At 46.1% G+C, this 25,634-nt stretch overlaps 1 protein-coding gene across 1 annotated transcript in view; it reads right to left on the bottom strand.

Moving 5' to 3' along the window:
• Positions 1-25,008, bottom strand: part of CDHR3 (cadherin related family member 3) — a 57,478-nt gene extending 32,470 nt beyond the window's left edge. Inside the window, exons 1-6 of the mRNA XM_054726334.1 lie at positions 24,963-25,008; positions 19,094-19,296; positions 16,117-16,282; positions 12,795-12,892; positions 1,644-1,738; positions 827-931 (exon numbers count right to left, since the gene is read on the bottom strand). Coding sequence (XP_054582309.1) covers positions 827-931; positions 1,644-1,738; positions 12,795-12,892; positions 16,117-16,282; positions 19,094-19,296; positions 24,963-25,008 — 713 coding nt within the window. The remainder of the gene's footprint in view (positions 1-826; positions 932-1,643; positions 1,739-12,794; positions 12,893-16,116; positions 16,283-19,093; positions 19,297-24,962) is intronic.
• Between the last annotated feature and the right edge of the window lie 626 nt (positions 25,009-25,634).

Raw genomic sequence — 25,634 nt, 5'->3', positions numbered from 1 at the left:
CGTTTGCAGGGTCATATGCTATCTCAGAACCCTATCTTCCCCTCCTAAATCCCCATCCATGACAGGCTCAGGTCTCCCCTTTGTGCCCGAGCTGGTGCTGGGCACATTCCCACAGGCTGCCTCCATCAGATTCACTTACCTTCTCACCTCTGCTGGATGTAGGAGCTGCCAGATCTCTTTACTGGACCCGCCATGGCAGGAAGGAACTCAGAGCACCCAGCATGTTTTACAAATGCTTGTGGCAGACCGTTTGAAAAAAATCACTGGTCTATCTGATAACCCAGAGGGCTCCTAAGTGATTAAGGGGGTGGAGAGGTTCATATACAGTGTGGCTACGCTGGACAAAGAGATGATTCATGTCCCAAGTGGAATGGAGCAGACATTGCAAGATTTCATCACGCCACTCAAGACTGTGTGCAATTGAAAATGTATGATTGTTTATTTCTGGAATCTTCCATTTAATGTTTTCAGTCTGTGGTTGACCCCAGGTAACTGAAACCACGAAAAGCCAAACTATGGAAACATTATACTGTATTTACCTGCTCCGTAAGCCCAGTGGCAAACCTCCAATGGGGGCATCGTGTTCAGTCATACCCACAATCCTTTGGTGCATGTGAATGTGGGGGTGCAGAGTCAGGGGGAGCAAAGGTGGAAGACGGAAGCCCAGAGACCCAGGGAAAGGACACTGATGATCTCAGGCCTCTTATCTGTCTTCCAGGCCAGAGCAGGACACCTCTCTGTCTTGTATTCAATGTGTCTGAGGAGGCTCTGCCACCTACGAGAGATGTGCCCGTGGCCCACGGAGCCCTGATTGCCCCAGGCCTACCTGGTAAAGCGTGGGATTTCGTCATTGATGTTCACGATGTTCACCCGCAGCCATGTGGAGGCTCTGAGCCCTTGGCTATCCCTCACTTCCACAGTGAGATGGTAACTGTCAGGAGAACAGTCCACGTGTGGGAGTCAAGCTTTGAAATGTGGGGTAGGAGGAGGGAGGAAAGTCTGTTCCCTTTCTGCCGCCTCCTCCAGGTGCTCCTGCGGAGTCCGGCCTGCTATGCCCACCCTTCTTTCCCCACCTCTGAAACCCCACTCCTGCATTTCTCATCCTGTAGGTCTCATTCATGGCCACCACCTCACATGTGCTCATGCCCGCCATCTTGCACACTCCATCTCCATCATTCCTCACAGCATCTCTGCAAAGTGTGTGCTGCACCCATGTGAGGGAACCGAGGCTCCTGTGGATTAAGCCACGAGCCCTGGTTCTCACAGCCAGTGCAGAGCCAAGAGCCCGTGTGTTTTCATCTTCAAACCCTGGCCTCTCCTCACGTCTTTTCTCGGAGGCCTGCTCACGTCCACCCTGCTGCTTTCATGTTAGCCAAGAGCTCTGGCAGCTGCCCCTCCCCATGCTTTGGGTGCCCTCTCCCACACCTTCATTCTTATTATCTGCAGATGAAGATTTTGGATGGGGAAGGAGGCCTTCCATATAACCGCCTTATTCCCTTTCCGGGGCTCCCTACCCTCTTCACTTGGCAGGAAGGCAGCAAACTGCTCAGGGCCTCCCTAGCTGCCCTCACTCAGGCTGCACTACGCCTGCTCCTTGACCCTCAGATAAAGGAACTTCAAGCAAGGTCATCGGCAAAGGCTACCTGTTATGCCCTGCTTCAAAGTCAAATCCTGTTGTGGAGAAGAGCGTCCCATTAGCAGACATGCCGAAGCTCTTTGAGGGAGAAATCAGGAAATACTAAAAAACAAGGACAAAAAGAATGTGACTGAGCACACTTATCTTTCCCCAGAAGACAGGTCTGTTCAGTTCCCGTTTTATATTCTTGGCTCATGGAACATTCCTGATGCATCAGGATGAAGCCCAAATAGTGAGTTCTCAGGCTTAATGGCTCTTGAATCAAGAAGCGTCTGGATCCGTTGGTCTGAGCCTCTGACCCCGATTTGCCACATCCCGAGGAGCTGGTCACTGGGTCCTGCTTTAGTTGCAGAATGCATATACAAGGCCCTGCCTGGCCTCCTGCTTCTGAGCCCAGTCTCCTTTTCTCCCATTCTCACCGCCGCTGCCCAGGCCCACTTCTTTAACCAACACTGTTTTCAACACAGCCACCATGCCCTCGGTAACAGGACAACACTCAAGTAAATGAGATCTGGTCTTTACACTTAACCGAACTTAGGGTAGAGTCGGCGTGCAAAAATGTTCATAAGCATCGTTCATTGAAATGATGGGAGGGCCAAGGGAAGGACAAGTGTGAGAGAAAATGAAACTTAACGGAGCCCGAGTTCGAAGCTGGTTTGGAGATATAGAAGGTCTGTTTCAAAATCTGATCTGAGGGTTGTGGCCACTGGTCAAGTCTTCCAGTGACTTGGGGACTTGAGAGTCTTCGTCCTTCTTGGCTTCCAGTGCCCAGTCCAGCTCTCCGGATGACCCTCTGCCCAGCACCTCTTGCTCTGACAGGAATATAGGCTCATCTGTCCCGTCCACAAAGGGCCTGCTCATAGGAGGACCACCCTCTGCTCTCCACAGTGCTCATTAAGACTGAGCCCGTGCTCCCCTGATGGAGTCAACAACGCAGGGGAAGGACCTGGATCAGAAGAGTTGAGTCCAAATTCTGGTTGGGACAAGTCCCTTCCTTGCCTGTAATTTAGAGATGATACCACCAACTGCTTGTTCAAGTCACGTGAGGATTAAATTCCAATGCATGCTGTGAAATGTGAAGGGCCGCACGTGTATGTCCATTTGTTCCAAAGGGATTTTAAATAAATATTTTTATTTATTTCAGAGAGGAGGAGAGAGAAAGTTAGAAACATCAGTGATGAGAGAGAATCATTCATCGGCTGCCTCCTGCATGCCCCCCCCCCCCCTACTGGGGATTGAGCCCACAACCTGGACATGTTCCCTTGACTGGAATCGAACCTGGGACTCTTCAGTCCGCAGGCCGATGCTCTATCCACTGAGCCAAACCAGCTAGGGCCCAAAGGGCTTTAAGGTTAGAAGGTTTTATTATTTCCTACACGGATAAGGAGGACCTCTCCTCCAGGAGCTTTTGCAACCACAGCCATGGCCCCTGAAGTCTAGAATCAAAGGCAACACCAGCCAAGGATTCCAACCCAGAGACTTGGTATTGTCATCACAGCTGAGCTCCCCATCAGAGAAGAGAGGATGCGCAGAAAAGACATTAAAGGTCTCCTTCGGGCATTTATAAGGTTTTTAAACCATTTAAAAGAGTGTTTGCTTTCCATTTCCTATTTAATAACATTTTCCTAGTTGTGATGAATATATCTTTTACACAAAAATTGGGAAAGACAGAAAAGTATAAAAAAGAAACTCAATTGTAGTCATCATTATTTTCATGGATAGCCTTATGCTGTTTTCTATGCAAACATACACCCTCCAAAAAATTGGGCTGATGTTATAATATCTGCGCTTTTCATTTATAGCTTGAGCATTTCCCCATAGTCATGTAAATCTTATTTTACAGCTTGGCTGGTTAATGATGGCACCGTGTTCTCCGGCAGGAGAGAGTAAAATTCCCCCTATAGAGAATTTTAGTGAGAACTGAGGTCTCTGACCTGGCTCCTGCTCATCCCTTTCTCCTGTGTTCTGACACATGTTGTCTTTGGTGTCCTGCCCCTTTCTTTCCTGAGTGACAACATTCTCAGTTCCTTAGAGAGGAAATATTTTTGAGGGGAACGATTTGGGCAGTACCAAGGAGTGCCCTTCTCCCAGCCCCCAAATTGCATATGCACTCAGAGGCATGACATTTAAATGCCAAGCTCCCTCCCCCTCAACTCTCCTGTTCATATCCTGGGAGCAGTGGCCTAGGCTTGCAGCTGCCTGCACACGGAGCAGTTCCATGTCTTTAAGCAGAGCCTTCCTGGCAGAGAATCCTCACATATCCACAGATCAGAGGTTCGCACGAGATGTGATACAAGGGTTTATAGACCCAAGGGGGGCATTTACCACATGCACCTAAATGGGGATGTCTTTTCACATGTTTTCAAATGCTCTGGAGATGGGTCTCCAGTTCTGGTTGGTCCCCCAACTGTGCAAGGTCTTGGGATATGGAGATGACAGTCAGGTCCTGCTGTGCAAAAGCTATGGTCAACTGAGGAAACATACGAAGATGTGGGAGAGGTAGTCCAAAAGGGATAAACACAGAGTGTGATGGGAAGAGGGAAGGAGGACTCTTAGACCCGTTTGGAATGGAAGCGTCACAAATTGGGGCCGTGGAGTTAAGTTCAGTGGCCTTTGGAGCCAGACAGCTGAATCTGAATCCTGTTTCTACCACTTTTCAGCTGTGAGAGCTTGCGCAACAAAGAGTAACAAAAAAGGGCATGCCCCATCGTGTAGCGTTCTAGAGCAGTGCCTGGTACAAGGTGAGAATGTAAGATCCAGGAGGAAAAGGGCTTCATCTTACTCACTGCTATGTCCCTAGTGCCTAACACGTAATAGCTGCTCAATAAATATTTGTTAAACGTTAAATATTGGGGTTTTCTTCTTGCCTGTTTCCCATCTAAGAGCAGCATTCCAAACTTAAAGGATCTTAAAATCTTTTTTGAAAAATCCTTGAAAATACAGCAACAAAAAACTTGTTAAACTTAAAAAAAAAAATCTGTTTGAATGCCAGTCTTGATTATGAAATCTTCTCCAGTTCTGTCTACAGTCTCAGCAAAAATGAACAAGAAGAAAGAAAAAGAAAAAGAAAAACAGAGCCAGATAGAGTAAAACTGTAGAACTAGGAGCATGGGGAATTTTTATTAAAAGTCTGATTTCCTGGAATCCTGATTTTTTTTTCTTTTAGCATCATGCTAATTTCCTTTATCCCTGAACCTATGAGCTTGTGTTAATGGGAATAGCAGTTTTGTGCTTAGAAAGGAGATAATATCCATAGACTAAAAATATTGTGTCATGTGGCCATTTGCCAGCAATTCCGAAAGCTTTCTGTAAAACCTGGCATTCTCTCCCCTTTTTAAAGGCTTGTTTAATCAAGGCTGCTCCCTTGATATTCATTCTTGGAAAACAGAAATTAAATAGAATGAAAAGCAACTGCAGCCCCTCTCTGCTCCAGGACTGGCTAAGGCAAGTCCTGAGTAATCAGATCAATTCGGTTAACAAATGCTTGTCAGACAAGCTCCACCGTTTCCCCGCTGGGAATATCCCTTTACCACCACCCCAGGTTCCTCTCTTTGCAGCCCCTTGGCAGCTGCGGTTTGCTCACGGACACAAAAGCTTCAGTGTGGAAGGCGAGGAGCCGTGCTTCCTGCCCCTTTCACCCTTTATGGTGCCGTTGCTGTAGGGAGAAAGGAGGGTGAGAGGGAGCTGGCCCAGTTTCCTGAAATGTCAGGCTCCCTGGGGAGGGCACGCCACCTCCGGCCGGCCGGCTCCCCCACTGCAGTTGGAGTCGCAGGCAAATAATGGGCCAACCTGTGCGGGTTTGCAGCCTTCAGTTGCTCTCAGGCCTGCAGTGGAATTGAGCTACAAGAATTCCGCCCCCTGTTTCCTCATAACAGAGCAGTCAACGTCCAGCGTCCAGCGGGAAGGAAGGACCCTTATTCCTCCCAAGTCCTGGGAGTGGCAATGACTCTAAGCCGCTGAGAACACGCCCCAGACCCACCCAGAGGACAAGCAGCACAGGGCACACCTTCCAGCGGGGCTGTCTCAAGTTATGTATATGATGCCACAATCCTATTATGTTTTTCACTGAAAGCTGAATATTTTATAAAAGCCTCAATTCCTCCCCTTTTCCCTTTTCCCATCCCTATCCCAACTCAGAAGTGGGAGGTAGGGGCGGAGGGGGCGGGAGAGGGTGCTTAGGAGAAAAAAAATTACCATAAAAAACACTACTTCAAGCCCTTAACTTGGCCTGCTCATCTTGTATTATTATAAAGGTGAGCTAAATAGGTTATAGGCAAGTATTTGAATGTTTTTAAAAGGGCCACATTTGTAAATGCAGAATGCTATCCATAGCAATCCTTTACTGTTAAAGCTGCAGAATCTATCTCATATTTTGTCATTCTTTTTTTTTTAAATAATCAGTCTGGGACCCGTGCTTTGATTTAGGCTTCACTAGTAGTAAGGACAATGATCCCTACCTATTCAAGAAAGTGTCTCTCACAACGCACACACAGTGGTCAGTGGTGATGTGTTTGGAGTGGGGGTTGTCCAATTCCCCTGCCTTCTCCTTTCTTCGGCATTTTAGTAAGAACCTGGAGCAGAATGTGTTTTGCAAAGACTTCAGTGGTGGCTTCCAGGTAGGTGCAGGGGGCCGCTGAGTGATTGGTGTGTGTCAGTGGAAGAGGGGGAGGGAACTGGAAGTGCCTGGGGAACAGGGAGGATGTTGTCACTCAGGAAAGAAAAGGGCAGGACACCAAAGACAACATGTGTCAGAACACAGGAGAAGGGGATGAGCAGGAGCCGGGTCAGAGACCTCAGTTCTCACTAGAGTGACCTGGCCAAGCAAGGGCCTCACTCCCTTCCTCATCCAGAAATCAGTGGCTCTGAGAAGTCCCATCTCCTGACAGTTACTATAAACTCAGGAAGATCAAAAGACACAACCCGCTGCCACAGCTCGGAGCCACGAGCAAGACCGAGGCGGGGAGAGAATTACTTTCCCTGTTGCCCTCCTGGTAGCCCAGCTACTAGCAAGGTTATTGCTCTTTTAATTTAATCCTTTGTCTGCCCTCGTGAAGACAAAGCACATTTCACTTTATGCAAAAGTCCTTCCCTAATGGAAAGGCCACGAGAAAGCCCCTTAATGGAGGAATTGCTGCACTAGATCACTTTGCTTCCAGCTGCGAAACTGATTAACGTCCTGAGAGTCTCTGAGGGGGCTGTGCAGCAGTTACAGAGCCATTTCCAAGCAGAGGGAGAGGAGGGACGTGGGAGTGGGTGGGAGGGGTTGGGTTGCAGGGAGCCTCCTTCAGGAGGTGGAGAAAGGGCAGGGGGAGGCGGTCCAGGGAAGAAATGCTGGTATATATAATTATTCATGTACAGACCATCCCGCGTGTCTTTATATTCCGAGCCCACCACTGACGCCTGCCTCTGAGCGTGCATCTCCTGCACCCCATCACAACACAGAAGGTGCGCAGGGAGGGGGTGCTGGCTCAAAGCCTGCACTGTCCAGCCACAGGCACCTGTGACTACCGAGCATTTGCAGTGCGGCTGGTGTGAAAGGAGAGGAGCTACACGTGTGCACGCACAACGAGCCCGAAGACTTGCTGTGAAAAAGGGTGTGAAATATTGCATAAACCGTTTTCATGTTGACTACATGTTGAAATGATAGTAGTTCAGACATACTGACTTAAACTGTATTAAAATGAATTCCACCTGTCTCATTTTACTTTTTGAATGGAGCCACGAGAACATTTAAAATTATATATATGCAGCATTCTTTTCTGGTCAAATTCCAGCTCGATGGAGCAGCGCTGGTCCCAACAATTTACAATCGCATGCTCTTCGAATTTCCCTAAAAATGAGGAAGCAACGACCAGTGGTTTCTGCATTCGCCCCAACCTTACTTCCTCTGTGACACAGCTTCACTTCGTTACGCCGGGTAAGGATTTGTCATTTTAAAGCAGCTGGGTTTCTGGACATGTCCTAGAGCAAGTTTTAATTCATCCTTTCTCCGCTAGTTGCTGTCACCAGCAAAGTGACGCCTGGGACACACACCGGGTAAGAGGACAGGCACAAACCAAGCGTAGGTGGCTTCATGTATTCAAGTATTAAAGTCCATACTTGTTTGTTCAGTTCGGTGGTTCTCAAAGGGTAGATGCAGCAGGAATCACCCGGGAAGTGTTCCAATTCAGCATTGTGATGTGGAGTCCCGGGATCTGCATTTAAAAATGCAGTCTATGTGTGTTCTCACACAGGGGCCTGACCCCTCTGAGAAACACTCATACACTGGTGTTCCCGGCCTCTCTGACCAGAACAATTGCCCAGGGTATTTGGCAAATTTGCAGATTCCCAGGCCCATCCCAGACCCACAGAATCCAAAACTGAGAGAATTGGGAAGTTTGGGAAACTGTTTCAAAGCAGCTGTTCTCAGCCCTGTTTGTACCTGAGATTGCCTAGGGGTTCTAATTATTATTATTATTTTTTAAATAATATATTTTATTGATTTTTCTCAGAGCAGAAGGGAGAGAGATAGAGAGTTAGAAACATCCATCAGCTGCCTCCTGCACACCTCCCACTGGGGATGTGCCCCGCAGCCAAGGTACGTGCCCTTGACCGGAATCGAACCCGGGACCTTTCAGTCCGCAGGCTGACGCTCTATCCACTGAGCCAAACCGGTTTCGGCTAATTATTATTATTTTTAAATATTTTATTTTATTTTTAAAATTTCTTTAAGTATGTTTTTATTGATTTCATCGATCAGCTGCCTCCTGCATGCCCCCACACTGGAGAACGAGCTTGCAACCTGGGCACGTGCCCCGACCAGGAATTCAACCGTGACCACCTGGTTCATGGGTCAACGCTCCACCACGGAGCCACTCTTTTAAAGCCTGACACCTGGGCCGCTCTCTGGGTCAGTTACATCAGACTTTCTGGGTGGTGTTTTCTTTAAGTTCCTCTGGTGGCTTCAGTTTACAGCCAAGGCTGAAAAGCACGGGTTTGATCAATAGCGCATTAACCCATCTCCTTTCTCCTTGTGCAGAGCAAAAATATGTCATTTAGTACCCCCAAGAGCCCAAAATAAAATGTTGAAGTACAAAGGCCACCGTAGGTTACTTCCCAAACTGTTATTACCTTTTTCTAGCCTGAGAAAGTTTCCTTCTAGATTATGTTTACTGCTCCAGCAGGCTGGCTGTCAACCTTCTGTGCAGCTGTTCATTCCAGCACAGGTGTTAAATACTCATTAACACTTTGCTGCAACTGGGAGTGCTCCCTCCTCCAACAACTCTGCAGAAGCCACTCCGTGCCAGGCTCCACATCCTTTTTGATTGCAGTACATTTTCTTTTACGGGAGCAACACCTGCTGCATTGCTCCCTACCTGGGCAGCTTCCCTTCATCGGAAAGGGACAGCTTGATCTAGGAGGTGTGTTGAAAGGGGCCATGACCTTGTTCCTTCTGCATAATTTGGAACAATACAGTACAAATGGATATCTAAAAATAAATATTTTTCTTTACAGCTGAGATTCCTCCCACTTTGCTCCTACTACATCTTGTACAAACTTCACAGTAATTATCTTATTAAATTATAATTATTTGGGGTATGCATGAATGCCTTCAATCTAGACTGTGAACTTCCTGAGGTACAAAAATAATGTGTCTTCGTCATCTTTGTATCCAAAGTAGCTAATAGAAAACCTGGCACATAGTGGATTCTTGGTAAATGTTGAAATGAACTAAATGTATAAGTGTATAACTTGGGGTTGCTGACCTCATCTCCATCCGAAATACCTTTTTCCCTAGTCACCATCAAGCAACAGTGGCCATGGGACAGAGTTCTGGACAGTGAGAAGTGAGCAGAAGTCTTCTGGTTAGGGGTTCCAGGAGGGTCTTTGTTTTCCTACCAAAAAAGGGACAGACTGGCCTGGCCTGCCCCCTTCACCCTCTACCCTTTCTTATTTTCTTTCTCCTCCTCTTACTCTTCCTCAGCCTCTTCCTCCTCCTTCTCCCGCTCCTCCTCTGCCCCTTCTTCCTCCTCCTCCTCCTCCTCCTCCTCCTCCTCCTCCTCCTCCTTTTTCCTACCTGGAACTTAGAAGTAAAGGCTGGAGATGTAGCAGCCATCTTGTAAACATGAAGTGAAGAAAAAGAGGACAAATCCCGTATGTTCTGGATGGAAAACCAGAAAGATAGGAAGAGCCCAGGTTTTTGATGGCAGCAGCTATGCTAGATCTAGACTGCCTGCCTGCCTGTCTCTGAACTTCTTATAGGAGAAGAAAATCCCGTATCTGCCACTGTGGTTAAGTTTTCTGTTCTTTTCAAACACATTTGTAACTGGTATAACAAGTATCCTCTCTAATAAATGGTAATATGCAAATTAACCATCACTCCGCTACATAAGCCACACCCACCAGCCAAGCCAAGCCCACCAGCCAATCAGGGCAAGTATGCAAATTAACCCCATCCAAGATGGCTACAGCCACAGAGAGCAAGGTTTCCCAGGTAACAGAGGAAGCCAAGCTTTCCATAGCCGTTGCAGGCCTAAGCCTCCACTCAAGCTACAAAGTTTCAATTATAGAAGGTAAACAAATTCAAACAAATGGCGGCAGAATGGAGCTTGAGAGAGCAGGCAGCAACAGGGGAAGCAAAGCTTTCCGCACACCCTGGCCAGGCTCACCCGCTTAAGGCTACAAAGTTTCAATTGTAGAAGGTGAATTAACTGCCACAGAAATGGCTGCCGCCCCGGAGGGAGCAGCAGGCTTGGCTCCGCTCCAGGCTACAAAGTTTCAATTGTAGAAGGAAAATAAATTCCAGATACCAGGGCCTCCCCTTGGGTTTCCAGGGGGCGTGGCCGGCCTGCAAACCACCACAGGCCCCTCACTCAGGGTGCCTCATGCCCCAAGGGAACCCCACCCTGATCCAGGTCACCCTTCAGGGCAAACCAGCTGGCCCCCACCCGTGCACCAGGCCTCTATCCTATCTAATAAAAGAGTAATATGAAGATTGATCATCACTGCAACACACAATATAGCTGCCCCCATGTGGTCAAAGAACCTGCCCCCATGTGGACACAAGATGGCCACCACAAGATGGCCAGCAGGAGAGGGCAGTTGGGAGGCACCTGGCCTGCAAGCGAGGGCAGTTATGAGGGACCAGGCCTGCAAGGGAGGGAAGTTAGAGGGACCAGGCTTGCAAGGGAGGGCAGTTGGAGGTGATCAACCCTGCAGGAGAGGGCAGTTAGGGGTGACCAGGCTGGCAGAGGAGGAAAGTTGGGGGCAAACAGGCTGGCAGGGGAGCAGTTAAGCATCAACCAGGCTGGCAGCGGAGTGGTTAGGGGGTGATCAGGCTGGCAGGCAAAAGCGGTTAGGGGCAATCAGGAAGACAGGCAGGCAAGCAGTTGGGAGCCAGCAGTCCTGGATTGTGAGAGGGATGTCCGACTGCGGGCAGTCGGACATCCCTCCAGGAGTCCCAGATTGGAGAGGGTACAGGCTGGGCTGAGGGACAACCCCCCGCCGTGCACGAATTTCGTGCACCAGGCTTCTAGTGTTATTAATAAGTATGCATATAAAGGACCTAGTATTGCTCTTAGCACATAGTAGAAACCTACTAAGTGTTTGCATATTCATTTACTTATTCCTGCAAATAGAATCTTAAATGAATGAATGGGTTGTATGGATCCTGAGAAGATTCATTTGATGTGATCCCAGAAAAGACATTTATCTGCTGAGATGGACTCCCCACAGTCAACTGAGGGCCCAACTTTTATAAATAATGAGAGTCTAGTGGCCATCTGCTGACAGAGGCTCTCACATATTCTGTACACCAGGAAGAACCTCAGACAGAGCTTTCAACCTCCTGCACTGGGCTCCTGCTGTTTGAATCCACTTTACAAGACAGTTCCTAGTTTGCGCTTTCAACCAATGAACTGAGACCTACTCCATCCAATCAGAACCTCACAGCTATATCCTCATTTGCATCTTTACTAACCAATCAGAATTGCTCCATAATGACCAATCAGAGTGCATGATGTCGACCAATTAGAACTGTGCAATTTGGATTCTTCATTTACATAAGATTGGACCAATTGGTGGGTCAGAAACTATTACTTGAATAAAGTCTCCCCTTTTCCTCTCCATTATCTTTTGGATTTGTTAACAGTTGCTTTTATTTTTTGACAGAAGGATATCTTCTAATAATAACATCGACTATGCTCTAACTTAAGATATATCCAATAATCTTAAACAGCATTATTTCAGACCCTGTGGACCACATTATATTGGTCCTGGAGTTTACTCCCAAGGCTCACTTCCTCCTCTTAGAAAAAGTAGTCCTGTTGAAGCTGCAAATCATGCAGCAAACAGAAAAAACAGCCTCCTGGTGTTACCAATTCCCTGAGTGTCATATTTCAAGTATTCTCTTCGCTGTAAGGCAGGGTTTGCAGGAGTGTAGCCTGCTCCGAGGTTGGTCCACTGGCATTATCTTCTCCCACCTGGGCTGCCCAGCTTCAGTGGGCAGAGCTAGGCATTGAGGCATCCTTGCCAAGCTAAGAGGCTTCTTTGCCTAAGGTTTGGTGGTTACAAGAGCTCCATAGAGAGAGAAGAGAGATCAGCTGTCTCAGACTGAACCATGAAGCAACTCTCCAGGACCTAATCTGCTTTTCTCTATGGAATTCCTCCTTTTCTTTGGAATTCCTGGGACTCATTTTTAATTTTTTTTTTAACTAGGCTCCAAGCAGCTTGGCTTCATCTCTGAAAAGGAAATGTTAATGTCTTTGGGGTATACATTTTATGCTTATTTTTAAAATAATATAGCTGGATTTTTATCACCTTCGAATTAAAACAAAACAAAACACTGAGTAATTTTAATATGCTAGGCAGGCAATTTTAATATGCTAAGTGGCTTTACATGCATTCTCTAATACTTATGATACCCCTACTGAGGTAAGTGCTCTTATTAGATGAAGAAATTGAAGCTCAGAGAGATTAAGAACTTGTCCAAGATCACACAGAGCCATGAATCCAATCTGAGGTGTCTGTCTCCAGAGTCCCCTTTCCGATTCCCACCTCCCCTGTCCTCTATGCTTTGGCAGTGGGCAGCATATTTCTCCCATTACCACTGCCCAAGCCCACCCTGCCACAATGCCAGGCTCCTGGGTCAGCCCCTCTCCAGTTGAACAAGGAGACTTACACTGAGGGGTATATTTTGACTTGTATCTTCTGGATCGAAGGCCTCAACCTGGTAACTGAATCCAGGGTTTGCTCCTTCCACTATGTAGAGGTCTAGACCTATGCCCACGTACACAGTGGAATAAGAAACATTTTATTAGATAAAGCAAATGAGAAATCCCCAAACCAGGTAAGCCAAAGGAAACCAAACACAGCCAAGGAAATGAAGTGTATTGGCACTGTGGGAAAAAGGGCCGCAATAATAAAGGCCATGAGTGAGACCATGGCCAATTTGCAGAGTGGATCCTTTTATGGGAATTAGTAAAGTATTAGGGTTGGCCTAGCTGGTAATCAAGTCTTCACATGTTTCCTCTAATGAGAGGTGTCCTGGGGTACTGTTGTTTGGTGGGAGAGAGGGAGGTGATAAGGGCAGAGAGTTGAAAAGTAACCTCCAGGGTGAGGCTGCTCCAAGTTCCAGAGCCCCTTTAATGTGTAAATTCCTCCCAACCTGAGCTGAGGTTACCCCTTAAACTGCACTTAGCCGCTCTGTTCCATTATAAGGCCTGTCATTGCAGAGACTCATTTCTGCTGAGAGAGGGTTGCAGAGAGAGGCTCAGGAAAGGGACGAAAAATTGATTTCATCTATTTCAGAGTTCTTGGCGATCATGCGGAGGGAGGGGCAGGCAGTGCCACTGGCACCACCAGCCCTGCCCATGTTCTCTGCCCTGGCCTCCCTCTTTCTGAGAATGTCTCTGATCAAGAGATGACCGAGAAGGCTAAGGTTAACTCATTCTTTTGTACGGCACTGTGCTGAGGACTTCATGTATAGGGTGGAGTAAAAGTAGGTTTGCAGTTGCAAGTACACAAAGCACATATTATTATTTATTAGCTATTGAATTATATTCCATACAAACGACTGTAAACCTACTTTGCCCCACCCTGTATGTTTCCCCCTTTAATCTTCACAACAGCCCTAGAAAGTAGGTATTGTAATTTTCTCCCCTTTATAAACAGGAAAACAGGTTCAGAGGAGTTATTTGGGTTGTCTCAGCTAGTAAGTAATAGAATCAAAGTTCAAACCCAAGCCATCTGACTTCAGTTTTCATTCATCTTCTCACTGCTCATGCTTTCATTTAAAAAAAGCATTTCCTGAGTTCTCACTACATAGCAAGCACTGATCTACACATTGGGAATACAGCAGTTCACAAAACCCTGCTCCCATGAACTTGAAGTCTAGTGGGAAGATATGGATAATAAATGAGTGAAATGTGTGAATGTTGCTGAACAATGTTATGGAGAAAAATCAGGGAAGCAGTGTTGTGAGTTGGGTTACAACATTAAATAGAGTGGTTATGGAGGTTCATTGACATTTGAATTAAGATTCTTAGAGAAATGAGGAGGAGCCTTAGAGATATGGAGTGGGAGGGGGCAGAGGAAACAGCAAATGCCGAGAGAGATGCCTGCGTAGGTTGTGCTTGGGGTACTCACAGATTGGTGAGGAGACTGGGACTGCTGGAGCAGCGATTGAGGGGGAGACATGTAGGAGACAACATGGTAGGTGGGGAGGGTGGTATGGGCGTGCCAGATTTGATGGGGCCTTAAGGAGATTCTGGCTCTCCTTTTGGGTGAGATGAGAGGTCCTCATAGGGTTTTAAGCAGAGGAATGCCTTGATTTGACTGATGTTTAACAGGATCTCTCTGGCTGCCGTATGGAGAATCAACTGTAGGAGCAAGGGCAGAGCAGTGAGCCCAGTAAGCTGGCATTGTAGTAGCTTACACCATGGAGGCAGTGGTGAAGAGGCTAGGGACGGTTGGATTCTGCATAGATTTAGAAGGTGACAACATTTCCTAATAGATTTTATGTTGGACGTGGAAAGACAGAAAAAAGTCACGATTGACTTCGAAGTTTTGGTCCAAGCAATTGGAAGGATAGAGTTGCCATTAATTAAAATGGGAAAGACAAGAAAAGCAGCTTTGGGTGGGGATGGTGGGGGTGAAGGGGTTGAAGTAGGAGTCAAGAGTTTGGATTGGGAGCACATTAAATTTGAGACAGCATAATCAGCAACCAACTCGGGTGTGTGTGGGTTTTTCCTACACCACCAAGAAATTCTCTGACATCAGCTGAAAATCCAACTGAATTCAAGTCCAGGTTGTCACCTAAGCTTCTGACCCACCAGCTATAAATCTAAGCTTCCCGAAACGCCCCCATTGAGTTTGATTCATATGCTAGAGTGGCTCCCAGAACTCAGGGAAACATTTCAGTTAGTAGATGACTGGTTTATTATAAAAGGTTGCAGCTCAGGAACAGCCAGATGGAAGAGTGCATAGGGGCATAGGGCGTGGAGTGCCCATGCTCTCTGGGCACGCCACTCTCCCTGAATCTCCACCAACCGGGAAGAGCTCTGAACCCCTTTTAGATTTTACAGAGGCCTCACAACCTGGGCATGATTACTGAAATCATTGGCCATTGGTGATTGAACTCCATTTCCACCTTCTCTCCCCTCTGCTGTGGTGGGGGTGGGGGAGAGAGTGTGTGTGTAGGGTGGAGGGGACTGAAAGTTCCAACCCTTAAATCACAGGATTGGCTCTGCTGGCCACCATTCCAGGCTTAGGTGACCGAGGGTCATTCCAAACATCACGTCATCAACATAACAAAACATATCTTTATCACTCTCATCACAGAAAAGCCAAGGGTTTTAGGAGCTTTGTGTCAGGAACGGGAGGAAAACCAAATATATATTTCTTATTATAAATCACACAATATTACAGATGTCTATTAGATATTCAAGTGGAGATGTTAGGTAAGATACCTGGATATTTGAGTGGAGTTCAGGGGAGAACCTGGACTAAAATGATAGACTTGGTGGCATCCACAGCCATGAGCCAGAGGGAGATTATTCAGGAATTTACGGTACCCTATGCTCCCATCCCTTAAAGTGTCATCCCTGCTCTGTAGCCGATTCCAGGCACACATTGCTTTCAAGGGGTCAGCGTCCTTGGGGAAATGAACAAGTCAGTCAATGACCAGTAGTACACAGTGATGAGCCTGGTGGGCTAGGCCAGATCCCTTCAGAAGGATCCACTTGCAGTCCCGAGCCTCCTTTTCCTCCCCAGGACTGGGAAAGACCCAAGAGAAACCACGGATGGGAAGGGCTTTTTAAATTGCTGGGCATTATTCCTGGGAGCCCTGGGCTGGGGGACATTTTGTTTATTTCCTGCGCATTAAGCACCTGCCTTTTCCAGGGAAACAGCTGCTTTTTCATTTACTTTTCTGGTTTGCTCTGTCCCCAGGGTCCTCCCTGATGCCACCGTCTGGGCTGCATAGCACACCCTGTGTATCTTACCTTTTGCCAAGTTGCCTAGAAACTGAGGCGGCTCATTCACATCTGTTACCTGGACAGTTAGGATCTGAAGGTCAGTGACACCAACGTCATCCTTAACATAAATCTGCAAATCAAATACGTTTGGTCCTGTTTCAAAATCTAGTTGTTCCTTCCCGGTAGTGACAACCTAAAAGTAAATGCAGAATTCTTAGCAATCCTGTGAAAGAAGGTCTGCTTTGTGCGCATGCATTTTGCAAATGGCTATTACTAGGAAGAAAGCAAACAGCATCCTGGAAACCACCTTTCACCCGCTGTCAGAGGAACTAGCTGTTTGCCTTAGTCCTTCCAACACAAGCCCCAGGACACTTCTCCACTAAAGGGACTGCTGTGGATGCTGCTGCTTTTCATAAAATAGAAAAATATTCAGGAGATACTCTGGTCCCACTGACAGAAAATGGAAAACCAGAGAATTAAAAAACTTATCACTATTTCAGTTAGGCTCCTAGATGAGTCCCTTAGCAACCCTGAATATACTGGATTTTCTAGTCTTTAAAAATGAGATGCTGCCCTACCCAGTTTGGCTCAGTGCATGGAGCATCGGCCTGCGGACTGAAGGGTCCCGGGTTCGATTCCCGGTCAAGAGCACATGCCCGGAGTTGTGGGCTCGATCCCCAGTAGGGGTCATGTAGAAGGCAGCCAATCAATGATTCCCTCTCATCATTGATGTTTCTATCTCTCTCTCCCTCTCCCTTGCTCTCTGAAATCAATAAAAAATATATTTTTTAAAAATGAGATGCTGCACTTTCCTGGGATTGCCATGAAATTACATTTTGACTCATCACTCCATTCTAATTTTCCCAAGGCCACTTCCAAGAATAAACAAGGGAAGAAGGATACATCTGCAGAAATAAGGAATGACATGTACTAAGATGAACATGTGTGTGTGTGTGTGTGTGTGTGTGTGTGTGTGTGTGTGTGTGTATACCTTTCTACACATTCTTCCACTGTCGGAAATTGTCCTCTGAACTACAGTGATTTGGAATTATGGAAGGGACACCAAGAAATGGGTCCAGAGATATCACTAGAATCTAGGTTGTTGCCATCAGGAGCCCACTGATCCACGGTGGGAGGGGCCTGCTGAGGCTAACAGGAGATCAGTCTGTGAGCTCTCAAATCTATATGCATATCCTTGACTGTGAGCTCCCATGAGGCCCCGAGTCCTTTGGGACTTCAAGGACTACATTTCATGACTGTCTTCATTGTGTTAGTAGAAACTTTTGGTTATTAACACAACTTGGGGCAGACAGCGAGGCATTCAGTATTCTGTAGTGAAGAGAGTACTCGGCTCCAATCCCACCTCTGCCACTGAACTTCTGTGTGGCCTCGGGAAAGTCACTTCAAGAGCTGGGTCAGGGTACTAAGGAGAATCAGAGGGAAGAAAGTTCACTGTGAGCTGTGTTTAGTCAGGGAAGCCTTCATGGAAGGAGAGGCTGTGGGTATTGTGCTTGACTTTGTAAGATCTGGACTGGTTAAGGGAAGAGAGAGCAGCCACAGGTGTGAATGAGTGTGAGCAGTGGAGGCAGAACTCAGGGAGGAGGGTTGAGAGGGAAAACGAGGTAGTCTTGTCTGCACCCATGAGCCAGGTCAGCCTAGTATCCACACAAGTGGAGATGACCTGTGTCTATGCTTAGCACGTGGTAAATAAGAGGCAGCATAACATAAGGGTCTAGAAAGCTTAGACTCTGGAGCCAGACTGGCTTCAAAGCCAAGCCTTCCCATTACTTAACCTTTCTGTGCCTCAATTTTCCCATTTATAAAATGGGAATAAGAAGAGCATCTACTTTATACAATTGTTGTGAGGATTAAATGAGTTCATCCATGGAATACTTAGATACTTGTACTTGTACTATAGTTTGATAACAGGTAGAGTGATACCTCCAACTTAAGACTGCTGTGGCTATGGGGTCTTTTGTGGTTCCACATAAATTTTAGCAATATTTGTTTTAGTTCTGTGAAAAACACCATTGGTATTTTGGAAAGACTCAAACAACAAATTAGAAAACAGAGCAGTGGTACGATGGCTCTTCAACATGAATGATTGGGTCTGAATTTTCCAAGAGGAAACATTCACACAGCAGCATTGGACATTGAGGCTCACGTTTTTTACTAAGGGCATGTTCTTCCATATTAAGTCTCCTCATAGTTTTCCTTCTGAAAAGTAACAGAATCCTAGAAAAGCAGAATCACCGACACAATTTCATCAGAACCCAGCTTTTAAGGAGATCAATACTCAAACTAAAACACCCAAAGAGTTTAGTTACTGTCAGCACACCTTACACCTGATATCATGTCAGGATGGTTGGCAATAAGAAACAAGACTTTTATTTATAACACTAGAGGCCCAGTGCACGAAATTTATTCAGGGAGGGGAGGGGTCCCTTAGCCCAGCCTGCACCTTCTCGCAATCCAGGACCCCTTCCATAGGCCCGATCCCGCAGCTCCCTTCCATAAACGGGCAGTCGGACATCCCTCTCACAATCCAGGGCCACTGGCTCCTAACCGCTGGCCTGCCTGCCTGCCTGATCGCCCCTAACCACTCTGCCTGCCTGTCTCATCGCCCCTAACCACTCTGCATGCCTGCCTCATTGCCCCTAACCACCTCTGCTTTGGCTCTCGCTGCCAGGGCTTCGTCCAGAATGACTTCTGGAAGGTCGTTCGGCTGTCCAGTCAAATAAGCATATTATGCTTTTATTATTATAGATTATTTGTAATGTTCAGTTGGACTAGATTAAATAGAGAAAAAAGATTTCAAGGCTAGAGGGGCACCTAGTGCAGCAGAAGGCTCTAGCATGCCCGAAAAGGACTTCTGGATATTAGAATAAAAGAGGTTAAACCAGGAAAAGAGGAAGAAATGATCACTGATCTGGGATCCCATGGGCTCTCATCTTCAGGACTCCTCTTCACAGGTAACTCCCATTGCAAGTAAGATGGTACTTACCTCAAACTCGGTGCCTGACAGACAGTTCACGTTGAAGGCTTCAGTAAGGGGACTGGTGTTGATTATCAGGGGAAACCCTGGCATCACAGGTGACAGTGATGCTGATAAGTTCACAGAAAACTTATGCACTGAAGTCCCAGGTGAAGAATTCTCTGCCACATTACTAGTAGCAGGTAAGTGAATCAGGTGTAGTGCCTCTCCCGCTGTGGATTTAAAAAGGATAAAAATTACATGTGCACAAAGCCTTGTGCTGGGAACAGGGACTTAACAGCTTGTTCTGTGGCTTCAAGTTGTAGCTCGGAGCAGCGATAGAACCTGGTCACTCCCCAAGAACAAATACTCCTGCCAAGACTTGGAGAGGGGAATGTGAGATCTTATAGCTAAGAAAACAACCACCACCAAACAACCATGAAATCTGCTCTTGTCATCCTGTTAATAAAGCTGCTGCTTTCCTCTTGTCTCCCTGCTTCCCTTCTCTTTTCTCCCAATCTTTGTGAAGAGCCAGGAGAAGAGAAACATCACCTTAGCAGGTAGACACCCACTTGAAGTATCTAGTCTACCCATGACATTCTCTTTTTCAAGGGTCCAATATTTTACAAGAGTTCATTTTCCTTCTCTGGGTCAGTGTTTCACTCATGATGTCATCTGAGAGTCGAGTGTGCATGACTGAAGAGCTCCTTGGTACACCTCCCCACAGTCATAAGTAATTTCAAGGACAGTTATTTGTTTTTATTGGGTGCTATCGGTATCATGTAGAGAGTCAGTCAGTACTTCCTAGTTGGTAGATTAACTCCTGTTTCACAGAGAAGGAAATGAGATACTTAGAGAAGGCACGTGAACTGCTCTGGACTTCATTACAGACAGGGAACTTTACCATTTAAGAGAAAGTATGTTTCTTCCAGGAATGCCTCAGGACATTCTCGAGTCTCCTTGACACTCTGCAAGACTTTGCCAATACGGAGGAGAGCAACAGGTCATGTTTTTTCATGCTTCCATAATAATGGTTACTGTAGGGGGTTGAATAGTGTCTTTCCAAAAATTCAGGTCCACCCAGAACCTCAGAATGTACCTTACTTGGGAAAAGAGTCTTTTCAGATGTAATTAGTTAAGAGGAGATCACACTGAATTAAGATGAACCCTAAATCCAACAGCTGGTATCCCTATGAGGACAGGACACAAAGACACACACAGAAGGAAGAAGGCCATGTGATGACAGAGGAGGAAATTGAAGTAATGCAGCTACCAGCCAGGGATGGCAAGCAACCACCAAAAGCTGGGAGGTAGGCAAGGAATAGATTCTCCCTCAAAGCTTCTAGAGTCTAGACGGAGCCAACCCTGCCAACACCTTTAGTTCAGACTCTGATCTCCCAAACTGTGAGATAATAAATTTCTGTTATTTTAAGCCATCCAATTTGTGGTAATTTGTTATAGCAGCACTAGGAAAATCATAAAATTATCATTTATTCAATGTTCCAAATAGGCGCATAATGTAAAATCCTTTTTCTCATTTACTCCTTAAAACCATCCTCTTAGATAGGTATTAATATCATTATTTTACAAATGAGGCAACTGGGCTAAAGGACATAAAGTGAATACAGTATCCTCCCTATTCACAGGGATAATGTCCAAGACCCCCAATAGATACCTGAAACCATAGTTTAACTATAAAATAAAATGTTTTTCCTATACATACATACTTATGATAAAGTTTAACTTATAAATTAGGCACAGCATGAGATTACCAACAATAACTAATAACAAAATAGAACAATTATAATCCTACCTAATAATAGACAAATATGCAAATTGACCGTACCTTCGCTATGCCCGTGATTGGCCAGGAGGTGTGGGGGGGCGGGACTCGGGGTGGCCGGGGTGGCCGATTGGGCTGGTGGGACGCTGAGCTCGCGTCGCCAGCGGCGGCTTGAGCTCAGCATCTGCGCCATGGCTGTGCTGCGGCACAGAAGGGGCCTCTGGGGTAGCGAGCTAATGTCCCACTGCGAACCATCAAAAGCGGGGGAGCTGGGTGCCTGTCCGCTCAGGCACCAGGCCTCTCAGAAGGCTTTGCCATGCCGGAGGCTTCTGAAAGGCCTGGTGCACCAGCGGACAGGCACCCAGCTCCCCCGTGATAGAAAGCGAAAGCGTGTAGGGGACCCTACACTTGCATGATTCAATCATGCACTGGGCCTCTAGTAATATCTATAATAATAAAAGTGTAATATGCTAATTAGACCAGACGTCCTTCCAGATGACCTTCCAGACGAAAGCTGGGGCTGTGAGAGTAGCCCAGGTCCTGGGTGCCTGCCAGCGGCCGGAGGGAAGCCAGTGCCAGTAGCCAGGGGAAGGAAGGTCTACTCTTGCAAGAATTTCATGCATTGGGCCTCTAGTACTGTAATAAAAGTTATGCAAATGTGATTTCTCTCCTAAATTATCTTATTGTACTGTACTTATATTTACACTTAAAGGAAGCACTTTAGGACTTCTCTTGGGCATATTCAAATTGCCAGCATCACTACTCTTGTGCTTTTGGCCATTATGAAGTAAGGTAAGGGTTAATTGAACACAAGCACTGCAGTACCTCAAGAGTTAGCTAGTGAGTGACTAATGGGATGGGGATGGCGGGGGTGGGGAGGGGTGTCTACAGCTTGAAGATGATGGACAAAGGAATAATTCAAGTGCTGGGTGGGGCCTAGCAGGACGATGTCGGATAGGAGATTTCATCATGCTACTCAGAACAGCGAGCAATTTAAAACTTATGAATTGTTTATTTCTGGAATTTTAGAAATTTTAGGTGTAAAATTTCTAGAAACAAACAGGACATGGAAAAATGTTGGTTTTATTAAAAAAGAATGCATTTATTTCAGATTTGGGGGAAGGGATGCAAAGAAATAATGGAAATGTAGGCAAAATTGAAATATAAATACATTCATTGATACAAGCTGTTATAAATCTAAAATCACCTTATTTAGATTAGAGACTGAAATGCATTATGCTAAGTTATTTTTACTCACAGAATTATCCAGGTTTATGGACAAGGACTGTGCAAGGACTCAGATAAATCAAAACAGCTGAGGCTTAAGGTAATGTGAATACGAATAGATTTTTTAAAATCTATTAAAATTGACTTTCGTATTATACTATTCTTGTGATAAAAACCCAAAGCAAAATAGTATACTGGAGTATTTAGAGGCAAAATGTTCCCAAAAATAGTTTTTCAAAATGAGCAAAATAATCAGTTGCTTTGGTGCTTGGGTTTTTTTTTAGGCATAATTTCCTCGTGCCCTCTTTTCCCACAATAAAAAAGTCAGCAAAGCCCACCTTGAGCTGTTCATGAACGCGTTTCCCCACCGTTCAGCAGGACAAGGACAGTCATAAGCAAAATGAAAGGTTGGCAATTTGTCTAACAATTTCCCACCTTCTCTTGGCCCGTCCCACCCACACCCGGGACTTGTACCCCTCCAGCCAAGAAGAAAGGACACCTCTGCTCAGATTTAACTCACTAAGTTTTTTCTCAAGATCGTATGGTGAGTGATAGCTTTGCTAAAACAAGAAACCACTTGCATTTACTAAGAACCTACTCATCAGGCATTATGCTGGCTACTTTAATGCCGGATCCCGTCCACTCTACACACAACATAGGTGTTGCTGCCTCAGTAAGTGTTATACTTAGTAAGGGGTCGCGGTGGGCCCTCGCTGCATCTGGGTCTTATAGATAACAGACTGCACATATTTACTACCGTGTCGTCACTCCATACTTGTCAGGTGACTGTGCACATGTGATGCATCATAGTTTTTCTATGACCAGGCAACAAAGCAGCAAAACGGTGCTGGGGCCTGGTGTAAAATTGGCCCTTCAACTCAGTTGTTAGATTTGGGTGATGTTCTCTGTAAGAGGTTGTTTTTGGAGCAACCTAAGCAATTGTGCAGGAATATTAGCTTGATGTGGGGTCCCTTGGCCTGGCCTGCACCCTCTCACAATCCGGGACCCCTCGGGGGATGTTGGAGAGCCAGTTTCAGCCTGATTCTGCAGGCATAAAAGGCTAATATGCAAATCAACTGAACAGTGGAACAACTGGTCACTATGATGCGCACTGACCTCCAGGGGGCAGACGCTCAATGCAGGAGCTGCTCCTTGGTGGTCAGTGCACTCCCACAGGGGGAGCGCCACTCAGCCAGAAGCCGAGCTCACAGCTGGTAAGTGCAGCGGTGGTGGCGGGAGCCTCTCCCACCTCTGTGGCAGCGCTAAGGGTGTCTGCTGCAGGCCTAAGCAGTCAGTAGGACATCCCCTGAGGGCTCCCAGACTGCGAGAGGGTGCAGGCCGGGCTGAGGGATCCCCCTGAGTGCACAAATTTCATGCACTGGGCCTCTAGTACAGAATAATGACTAACATTTACTAAGCATTTACTATGTACCAGTCACTCCTCTAAGTATATTACTAAAGTAACTCATCAAAAATGTAAATTATCTCTAAATTAACCTGCAAATTTAACATGATTAAATTCTATACATTATGGTATGCTACCTATCAAAAAATAAGATTTAATTTAAAAAGCTCAATTTCTGCCCTGACCAGCGTGACTCAGTTGGGTGGAGCATCATCCTGTACACCAAAAGGTGGCAGGTTTGATTCCTGATCAGGACACATGCCCAGGTTGTGCTTCCATCCTTGATCAGGTCATGTACAGGAGGCAACCAAGCTATGTTTCTCTCACACATCAATACATCAGTGTTTCTCTCTCTCTCTCTCTCTCTCTCTCTCTCTCTCTCTCAAAAGATCAATAAAAAGATTGATTTCTTTCAATAAAAAAATAATAAATAAATAAATAAATAAATAAATAAAAAGCTCAATTTCAATAATTTGAGCTGACAATATTAAAAAGATCTCCTAAGATTCTTGAAGCTCTTTAATAAGGACGAAGATGCGCAAGAATCTTTGGCTCTTCAACCAGAATGCATTTCCTCTACCCAAGAGTAAGACAATACCTCCTCAGTACCTCAATTTTTCGACAGGATTTGCTAAGGTCAAGTTGCCCCCAAAAGTCTCCAGAGAAAGGCCAGAATCTCCACAAAGACTAACTTGACATATACACTGAAGGGGTTCAGAACACATTTTCCTAGAGTGTGCCACTTTGACATAGGGACTATTTTGAGCCAAAGGCATGGAGACCCAAAAGATTCAGGAATAGCTTTTTTAAAATAATAATAATAATAATAATAATAATAATAATAATAATAAAACCTTCCCTTTAACTTTCTAAAAGAGTTTAGATAGAGGGCCTGGTCTAGGAAGAGAGCTATCACCAAAGATAACTACAAAGCATACGGGCTAGGTGTGGTGGGCAGGGGAGGCGGGGAGCTCAGCAGGGCCTGGAGCTCAATGTCCTCTCTGTGAGGCTCAATTGCCTGACTGCCTTAGGTCTCATATTCTTATAGGGCCTCCTTATGTACATAATTAAACTTGTTTTTCTATTGTTAATCTGTCTTACGTCAATTCAATTAGTAGACCAGCTAAAACGACCTAGAAGAGTAGAAAAAAAAAAATTCCTCTTCTGCAACACTAAGCTCTGCTATGAAAATTATTTTCCCAACTTTGGGTCTTGGAAGGACTTCCAGCTCAGGCCAGTTAACACCAGAGGGAAAGTGAATTCTGTACAGACATGGACTAGATTGTGGCTTCTATAGGCACCCCGTTCTCTGGGTTACCCCTACCTCCTGCAGCTCCTGTTGCTACATCATTTCATTCATCAGTGCAGATAAGCCCACAGTTAATCTAGACCTCCCAGAGGCAATTTCCTTTTTCAGGACTTTATCCTACAATGACATCCTGTAAACTGAGTCGAGCAAACAAGGTAGCAAAATGAGTTCCTACCTGACATCGCCCCCAGGAGAAACAGGAGGAGGGCTGCTTCCTGCATACTTGAGAGTTCACCTCTGTGCACACTTCCAGCAAATCACCCAGGAGCGGAATCCCACCTTATATCAAAGTGCATTCCAGATGCCGCTCATCTTCCCCTCCCCGTTTCGTTGCTATGCAAGAAATCAAACAGATGCCTGGTGGTAACTAAGGGAGACTCCAAACACCGCAGGAATGTTTGTTCTTCGATTACCTGCTTCTGTGACTGCACGGTACCCAAGAGGCCAACCAACTCGTCCTGGTGAGCTCAGAGTCCATCTCAAAATTCCACACCTACTGTGCGGATGGAGAGGCCCCAAAAGGGAAGTCAAAGAGCAAAGAAAAAGAAGAGACATTGAGATGACAGTAAAAGCTGGACATGAGCGCAGTCATCCAGGATGGTCTCAATAGCCAGGCACTCTGTCCTTCTCAGAAGTAGGGTGGGGGGAAGTGGGACTTTTTCTGCTGACAGAATTGATGAACTGGACTCGGAATTGGGACTAGACCCCTCTTCAAGGCGGCGATAGACATGGCCCTTTGACTCCCATCACCACCACTGCCACTATAGCCCTCAAAGAAGTCTGTGGAGGAAGATTATTGGAGTCGCACGAGGCTTCTGCCCAGCAGGGAGTGATGTGCCCGCCCCTC

The sequence above is a fragment of the Eptesicus fuscus genome, chromosome 14, assembly GCF_027574615.1.
Source record: "Eptesicus fuscus isolate TK198812 chromosome 14, DD_ASM_mEF_20220401, whole genome shotgun sequence".
In the NCBI taxonomy this organism is placed as follows: Eukaryota; Metazoa; Chordata; class Mammalia; order Chiroptera; family Vespertilionidae; genus Eptesicus; species Eptesicus fuscus.
This window is presented reverse-complemented; position numbering and strand designations above follow the sequence as displayed.